Source organism: Euleptes europaea, chromosome 7, assembly GCF_029931775.1.
Source record: "Euleptes europaea isolate rEulEur1 chromosome 7, rEulEur1.hap1, whole genome shotgun sequence".
Taxonomy (NCBI): domain Eukaryota; kingdom Metazoa; phylum Chordata; class Lepidosauria; order Squamata; family Sphaerodactylidae; genus Euleptes; species Euleptes europaea.
This window is the reverse complement of record NC_079318.1, coordinates 83,167,923-83,176,940: the sequence shown is the minus strand read 5'-3', so window position 1 is coordinate 83,176,940 and position 9,018 is coordinate 83,167,923. Positions and strand designations below refer to the sequence as shown.

The following is a 9,018-nucleotide window of genomic DNA, read 5'->3' as shown; positions in this document are numbered from 1 at the left end:
TGAGTAGATAATACTGACCTTGATGGACTGATGATCTAAGGCAGCTTCATGTGTATTTTTGTAGCTTCCCCCAACTTTTTGAAGCTTTCCTCTTTTTTCTGCAATCCTGGGGTTTAATCCTATGACTCCCATCCAACAAGGCTTCCTCCAGTAGAGAAAACGTTTTCTCCATCAGAAAACACACACAACAAAATACAAGCATTCTCCATTGGCGGAAATCTTTCTCCCTTGAAGACTTAACCAAAGAGAGCCAGAGGATCCCGCTTAGCAGAAAGGAGTCGTGGGATCCAGCCCATAGGGCTTCCCCTGAATTTGCAGTAGCATAGACTTTAGCTGGGGGTGGCCTCCCTTGGCAGATGTTTTTATATACGGGGGAGCGCTTGGGTGTTAGATACATGCTAATTATTGTGCCCCCAGTGTACACAGCATTTCACGATAGGAAGCAATGAAGAGAAAGATGTCCCTGCCCCCAAGAAGCTTACAATTTAAACTTCAGTAATACTGGGAGATAACAGGAACATGGAACCAATATAGATTGCGATGGGTTAGTCTGTCTGTAGCAGTAGAAAAGAGCAAGAGTCCAGTAGCACCTTAAAGACTAACACAGTTTCTGACAGGATATGAGCTTTCATGAGTCACAGCTGAAGTATGAGCGTTCATGAGTCAGATCTCACTTCTTCAGATCTCTAAAGAAGTGAGATCTGAATCATGAAACCTCATACCCTGCCAGAAATTGTGTTAGTTTTTAAGGTGCTACTGGACTAGGGCTGCTGAAAAATAAAATAAAAAGTTAAAATTCGGGTTCGGGATTATTGGCTATTTTTTAATTTAGGAAAACCCGAATGCCGAATTTCCTGTACCGGTAAAGGTAGGAATTCGACTTTAAATTCGGGTTTCCCGAATAATTTGGCCATTTAAACCCATTAAAACCCATTCACAGCTTTTTGCAGCTCCTGGGGGGGCATTTCTGCAGGTAGAGGTCCCAAATTTTCAGGGTAGCTAGAAGGGACTCTCCTTGCAAGAACCCCCAAGTTTGGTAAAGATTGGGTCAGGGGGTCCAGAGTTATGGGGTCTGGAAGGGGTCGCCCCATCCTCCTCCCTTGAAATGCATTGGCAAAGTGGCTGTGTTCAGACTCTTTAATCTGGTTTTTGCAATGTATCTCAATGGAGAAGCGGGGCTTTAAACGGTGAGAAAGTTCACCCCACACCTCCATAGAGACAAAGTATATCACATTGCATCTCTATGGAGGCACTGGGCGAACTTTCCCACCCACCGTTTAAAGCCCTGCTTCTCCATTGAGATACATTGCAAAGATCAGATTAAAGAGTCTGAACACAGCCACTTTGCCAATGCATTTCGATGGAGGAGGATGGGGCGACCCCTTCCAGACCCCATAACTCTGGACCCCCTGATCCAATCTTTACCAACCTTGGGGGTTCTTGCAAGAGTCCCTTCTAGCTACCCTGAAAATTTGGGATCTCTACCTGCAAAAATGCGCCCCCAGGAGCCGCGGAAAGACATTCCCACAAAAGCTGGATTTTTATCCGGCTTTTTGAGCGATGGCAAATTTGGCTTTGCTAACCTCCCAGATTTTGTGGACTCGGTAAACCCGAACTTTACCAAATTTGCATTTATTCGGTATTTTTCTCGTTCGGTTTTTACCGAATCAACAGCCCTATAACTGGACTCTTGCTCTTTTCTATGGAATGAATACATGAGCATACTGTTAAGCATCATTGCAGTGAGAGATGAGGATTAACGAGTTAAGCCAAAGGCCTCAGAGAAGAGGTAGGATTTCAATTATTTATTTATTTGAAAAAATATTTCCTGCACTTCCATCCAAATATGGATCACAGGACAGCTCACAACACAATTTAAATTTATTTATTTATTTATTTATTCGATTGGTGCACAGCCTTTATTCCCAATGGGGAGTCAAAACCCCTCACCCTTATATTGCTGCTGGGTTTGTTTGTTTGTTAGCCTTTTGGGGACCTCTTAATATTTTCAGTGTCAGTCATTAATCACGTAATTCTTTGGCATCAATTTCCCTCCTTTGGTTCCTGGAAGTTAAACCAGACATGACACTGAGTTTTTTGAGTGGCACTCCCATCAGGGTTTTTCTCCCTTAAAATAAGACATGCATGGAAAACGGATTCTGATCAGGACTGTGCCATGAGAGGAGGCGGCTTAGGCCAGCATGGTGTAGTGGTTAAGAGCGGTAGACTCTAATCTGGAGAGCCAGGTTTGATTCTCCACTCCTGCACACGAAGACAGCTGGGTGACCTTGGGCTAGTCACAGATCTCTTCGAATTCTATCAGCCAGACCTGCATCACTGTTGTGGGGAGAGGAAGGGAAAGTAATTGTAAGCTGGTTTGAGTCTCCTTTAAAAGGTAGAGAAAATCGGGGTATAAAAATGCTGCTGCTGCTTCTTCCCTGCTTCATTTCCCTAGCATGCAACTGATACCCCATTGGGGCAAACATACAGGTACTGAAGCCTGTTCCCAATAGGTCAAGTAATGGTTTAAAGGGACAATTTTAGGGTGGAAAAGGGAATGGTGGGGGGTCTTTAGCCCTCATCTGCCTGCTGCTTGAAGAGAAAAGGCCTGGGTGGGAACTTCCGGCTTCTCCTCTGGCTTGGCCAGCAGAGTGACTAGCTGGCCCAGGAGTTAATGGTTAGTTGGGGATTTGAACTCAGACCTCCAGACTCCTAATCTGACACTAACCATTTCACCCTCACTGGCTTTGGCCTCATTGTCGTTCAGTATGTGGTTGGCGGTAACACCTTGCTTTCCATTTCTCTTTCTCTGTCTTTCCAGGATTTGGTACCCCATTTAACATTGATGTGAAAAGACCTCAGATTTTCCGGGGCCCCCGGGAAGCCCAGTTTGGATACAAAGTCCTGCAGCACACCGCTGGAGGACAGAAATGGTAAGTACCAATTAAAACAGACAAACAAAAAAGGGGGGAAAGAACTCAACCAGAGAAGTACAGGGAACCTAAGGGTTGAGCTGGAAACGAAACATTCTTTTTTGTTGTTGTGTTTGCGAGTGGAAGACTACCGATTGATTTCCCTTTATTGTAAGTTTGAGGCAGCCATCTCATATCTGGCCTCCAGACCTCAGCCCTGCCCATTACAGTCAGAGAAGAAAATGCTAGGCTGGATCTCTGATTTCCCCAAATGGACATCATCTGATTTAAAAAAAAAGAAGAACAAAAGGAAATTATTGGCAGTGGCTGCTGCCTGAAAAGGATTCACAGGAGAAATTCAGAGTGCCGGATATCTATTAGGAAGAACCCAGGACAGACAGAGTGCTGGCCGAGGAGATCATACAAATACAGGAAATGCAAATATTTGAATGAGTTCAGGGACTTATGGACAGTCCTGACGGATATCAGTGGGTGTTTGGAGCAAAGGTTTGGGCGGTTGCCCTGTGGCACCCTGCCACACGAAACCCATTCTGATGAATAGGTTTGCCATGTGTCCACCTTTTATTCATGAAAATGAAATTGTCACAAACTCCGGGGCTGAGACCAGATCCGCAGGGCCTCAGAGTGGGAATAGGATTGCCAAATTATCACAGAACTGTGATAAGAGCCTGGCTGCTCTTTTGTCTTTTGACAGTAGCTCGAGCTGCACAAATCAGTGGGTAAAGATTTAACAGGGCATGGGGGTGGGGGTGGAATAAGCATCATCACCTGCTAATTTCTGTAGACCAAGCTCCTGCAAAAAGAATTGCTACAGGCAGTGGAGGCTCAGCAAAAATGCTCAATGGTTAAGCATCTTTATGTTCTAAGCATAAGAAGTTGGGCATATTTGTCATTTGTTTTTGTCATATGAACATAAGAAAGGCCATGCTGGATCAGACCAAGGTCCATCAAGTCCAGGAGTCTGTTCACACAGTGGCCAACCAGGTGCCTCTAGGAAGCCCACAAACAAGACGCCTGCAGCAGCATTGTCCTGCCTATGTTGGTCAGCACCTAATATAAGAGGCATGCTCCTCTGATCCTGGAGAGAATAGGTATGCATCATGACTAGCATCCATTTTTACTAGTAGCCATGAATACCCCTTTCCGCCATGAACATGTTCACTCCCCTCTTAAAGCCTTCCAAGTTGGCAGCCATCACCATACCCTGGGGCAGCAAGTTCCACAATTTAACTATGTCCTTTTGTACTGCATTATTATAAAAGAAATAACAACAACAACAATCTTGCAGTCCAACTATCCCCTGGCCCGTGCCGGCACTCAAAGCACCATCTTCCAAACTACACAATAACATTTCTCCCAGCCAGCATTTCTCTTCCAGAAGATATTCTCATCGCATTTCCAGAAGGAGGGAGGAATCTGTGGGTTGCAGCATGATGAGGAATCCAGGGTAGTTTCAAGCAAAAAGCTGAAATTTAGCTATGATGTCAGGAGAAAAGGCGTTTAAGTGGATATTTTTAAACACACACACACACAAACCGAAAAGCCAAACCTGTCATAGAAAACAGATCTTGCTATTCAGGTTATGTTTCTTCTTCTGTTTGTAGTTTTATGAGTTTGTCTGGAAGAAAATGTTTCCAAGCTACAGACTTAAATTAGTTTAACATTAATTCCCTCTTCTCAGAAAACCCTGGGAACTTGTTCCTGTGTTTGCGGGGGGACAGTGATCTCAAATAGAATTTTCTGCACCTTTCCAAACTATGGCTGCAGACAGAGCATCTATGACAGATTGAATCCCCAGATAATGACACTCACTGGACAGTCTTGGACCAGTCATTATCCCTCAACCTAACGTATCTCTCACGGTTTTTATGAGGAATAAGAGCATAACCTCATCCATCAATATCACTCTGAACACCTTGGAGGAGGATATAAATGCGAGGGATGAAAAGCATAGGATCCTTGCCAGAAAAAAAATTAGCATCTTGTTCACTAAACCCACGCAAAAAGTCAATGGCAGGGATTAGGGGGGCACCAGGTCTCCCACTTTATCAGGAGACCTCCCAACCAGAGCCACTTTTCCCCACTGTGGCTTAACATGCCCATAGGGGGAGGGAATGAAGGGGGCTACTCAATAATGCACCTATGTGCAACATCACTTCCTGCTAGGCCTGGCAACCAGTGGCAGACATGGGGGCATGGGGGTGCCATCAATAATGGCATGATGTCACTTCCTGTAAAAACCTGAAAGTGATATCTTACCTCTCTGGGAATCACTGGAATCTCTATGGTAAAACCAAATACTTTCCAGTGTTTGCTAGTGAGGAGGAAGTGATGTTACATTGCTGCCCAATGGGGGGTTGGCAACCCTACTTCCGGTGAAAAACTAGAAGTGATGTCATTGTTTTGGGCGAAGCCAAGAAGATTGTTCCCACCCATCCCCAAACTCTGCAAGGAGTAGATCTGAACTCTGAAGATCAGTTTCCTTGGTACAAGATCATTCTTTAAAATTATACATGATAGTTCACTGGTAAGTAATGTGAAATTGTCGGTACAGTACAGCATTACTAAGACTTATAATGCACTCTTCTTCCAATAGGATGCTGGTGGGAGCACCCTGGGATGGAACAGCAGATGATCGAAAAGGCGACATTTATAAATGCATAGTGGGAGCAAGAAACAATTCAGCATGCACCAAAGTCAACATAGGTAGAAAATGAGGCTATGATTGGGTGACTGGTTTTACTTAATTTCTTAATTTTGGTGTCACATTAGTGTTGCACGTCTGGCTGGAAACCAGAAGTGACCTCACTGCTGCTGTGGGATTTCAGCCAATCTCTATAGTAAGAAGCATAGAGATTGAGAGGATCCCTAGATCATCACCAACTAGGCTTACCAAGCCCCCTGCTGGTGACGAGGGATACCCCACCACCAGCAGGCACTTCCCCACTGCTTGTCAGCTGGCCAGTGGAGGAAAAAATGGTGGAAACTGGGGAGGGGGACTTCGGTAGCATTCCTACGTGCTGATATCACTGCCCATGCACCCAGAAGTCATGTTAGCCTTTCACTGGGGGATGCTCTGGCATTTGGGCAAATCTCTGACATCACTTCTAGTCACATGGGGAGTGATGTCAGTGTGTCACTGGTGACATCATTACATCGCCAGCAAGTCCCCCCAGCAAGCTAAGTCTCCTGCTCTTTGCCTGGAGGAACTGGCAACCCTACCGCATCCTGCTTTCCTCCTGTCACTCAACCAAGCACCAGTAGGGATGGGAGAGTGCCAGTGGGAGATTGCCTGCCAACGGTGGACAAATGGCAAGCCTAAAAAATAAGGCCTTGTGTTTGGCTCTGGAGCTACCTGGTGTGAAAGGCTGCCCAGCGCAACAGTGACCTTTGGAGGCCAGAACTCTGTTCTCTTTTAGTGTTGTGGTTATCGCCTGTGCTTTCCTGGCATGGGAGAAACTTCACCTGTAGTATTTCTCTCTACCAGATTTCTGTTCAGGGCAGAATAGCCATTCTATTATCCCTACCTTGTTCACATCGTTGTGACTAGGGTGACTAATCTCAAGGTGGGGCCTGGAGTTTTCCCAGAATTACACTGATCAGTAATTAAACTGATCAGTTCCCCTGGAGAAAACGGCAGCATTGGAGAAACGGATACTCGAGAGTGATATTGCATCCCCACTGAGCTCCCTCCCATCCCCACCCCGCAGACACTGCCCCCAAATAGGGTTGCCAGGTCCCTCTTCACCACCGGCAGGAGGTTTTTGGGGCAGAGCCTGAGGAGGGTGGGGTTTGGGTGGGGGAGGGACTTCAATGCCATAGAGTCCAATGGCCAAAGCGGCTATTTTTCTCCAGGTGAACTGATCTCTATCGGCTGGAGATCAGTTGTAACAGCAGGAGATCTCCAGCTAGTACCTGGAGGTTGGCAACTTACCCCGAAATCTTCAGGAATTTCCCAAGCCCGTCTTTGCAACCCTATTTGTGACACACCTGTAAGCTGAATCGTGGTGGTCAGTCAGCATGTGCATGTTTGCTGAGGTATGGCTGGCTCTGCTTTACCCCAAAGGGACCCTTCCCATGATTCTGTGACTACTATACTCTAGGCATGCCCCTTCAGCTTGCAGAGCAGAACTAATGTGGGGAGAAGGCACATTCAAGCACATTCAAGATGCGGATATAAACACATCCTTGAGAAGGATTGTAATTTGCAAGACTACCCCACCCCAAACCCCAACCACGCACCGTTAGGGCTCACTATTTTGTTTTTGGTTTTTCCCCACCTCTTGTTACAAAACGGTGAACTAAAATTAGGCGACATGGCCCTGCGGAACAGCTCCAAGCAAATAAAGAACATGCATTTTGGAATGACACTTGTGGCCAACAAAGATGACGGGTTTGTGGTAAGGAGTTTTTTCTGGTGTATTTATGTAGTTAAAAGAATTGGGGCTATGAAAAGCTCGGCAAGCTGCAATTATTTCAGTTTATTTCCAAATAAACTCTGAGGCATGGCTGGAATGGGCCCTCTGGCAATCTTTAACGTACTACAGTAGACATGGAGCTCTGTGAAGATTTTCTTTGTAAAGTTGGGGAGGGCTTTCTTGCAAGATTTTTGTCTCGCTTGCTGGTTGAAGGCTGAACAAAAGGCGTCTGTCCACTAGCGCAGAGTTCTGGTTACCAGCTCCAGGTTGGGAAATTCCTGGAGATTTGGGGGTGGAGCCCGGGGAGGGCAGAGTTTTGGGAGGGAAGGGACCTCAGTGGGGTATAATGCCATCCACCAGAGCAGTCTTTTGCTGCAGGGGAACTAATCGATGTAATCTGGAGATTAATTCTAGGAAATCTCAAGGCCCCATCTGGAGGTTGGCAACTGTATTAGAGCATGGAGACTTGAATTCCAAGGCACAAAGTTCTCTGTTGAAATTTCACTAATGTGGCAAATCCATGAGGATGGTTGCCAGTTGGCTGGTTGATCAGCAGTACATCTGTCCGTCCTGTCCCCCCTGCACTTCTGGCTAGTTGCCTGCTGAAGGTTTTTTTCCCCTTATAATGGAAGGGCTAGCAGAAAGGCTGTTATTTTAATGCCGGCAACCCCCCAGAGGGGGTCGGAATCTGAATGATCAGCATCACGCTTCTGGCATGACGTACTTCTGGCACAAACACAGAAATGACATCACCGCCACAGGGTGACAGTCTAGGATTCACCCAAATCTCTAGTTCAGTGGTTCCCAACCTTTTTTTGACCAGGGACCACTAGGACTTTTTTGTTCGGTCCAGGGATCCCAAGGTTCAAAATAAAAATTCAGAGAATTTGAAAATAAACTTTAATCATAACTGTTAGTTAAACATTAAACTTAGAATAATATTTGAATATATATATTATAATAGAGAACTTTTAATTGAAAATATTAATTTATTATGGGTTTATAACTTTGTTTCGCGGACCTTAATTTAGTTCTCGCGGACCCCTGGGGGTCCACGGACCCCTGATTGGGAACCAGTGCTCTAGTTCTTGCTGATTTCCCCTCCAATTTTTCTGCTGCTGCTCCAGGCAGGGCTATAGCAAGAGTCCCCAGCAAGGCTAATTGTTTCCCTGGATTGTGATGACTTTTGATGAGAATGGAGTCCCCTCACTTGAAGTGATGCAAACTTGATTGGACCATGAGGGAAATGAGTGGGGGACGGATGTGTGGCCAAGCTTTTAAAAACTGTCATCCCCCCCGCTCATTATTTCCCACTCCTTGCCAGATCAGACCAGTAGCCCGTCTAGGGTTGCCAGGTCCCTCTTCGCTACTGGTGGGAGGTTTTGGGGGCGGAGTGCAGGGTTTGGGGAGGGGAGGGACTTCAATGTCATAGAGTCCAATTGCCAAAGTGGCCATTTTCTCCAGGTGAACTGATCTCTATTGGCTGGAGATCAGTTGTAATAGCAGGAGATCTCCAGCTAGTACCTGGAAGTTGGCAACCCTACTACAAAGGCAGGAGTCCCAGCCCTGTGTGTGTATATTTTTGCTTTTGTATATATTCAAGATTCCATTTGGCTTTTTTAAAGCAGTGCATTTTAAGGGCAATTATTAGGATTTCTTTTTATACC

The 9,018-nt window shown here is 45.7% G+C and overlaps 1 protein-coding gene across 1 annotated transcript in view; it reads left to right on the top strand.

The window, feature by feature from the left end:
- Positions 1 to 2,814: 2,814 nt before the first annotated feature.
- Positions 2,815 to 9,018, top strand: part of ITGA10 (integrin subunit alpha 10) — a 50,176-nt gene continuing 43,972 nt past the window's right edge. Inside the window, exons 1-3 of the mRNA XM_056852607.1 lie at positions 2,815 to 2,933; positions 5,530 to 5,639; positions 7,245 to 7,333. Of these exons, the coding sequence (XP_056708585.1) occupies positions 5,531 to 5,639; positions 7,245 to 7,333 (198 nt within the window). The 5' untranslated portion in view covers positions 2,815 to 2,933; position 5,530. The remainder of the gene's footprint in view (positions 2,934 to 5,529; positions 5,640 to 7,244; positions 7,334 to 9,018) is intronic.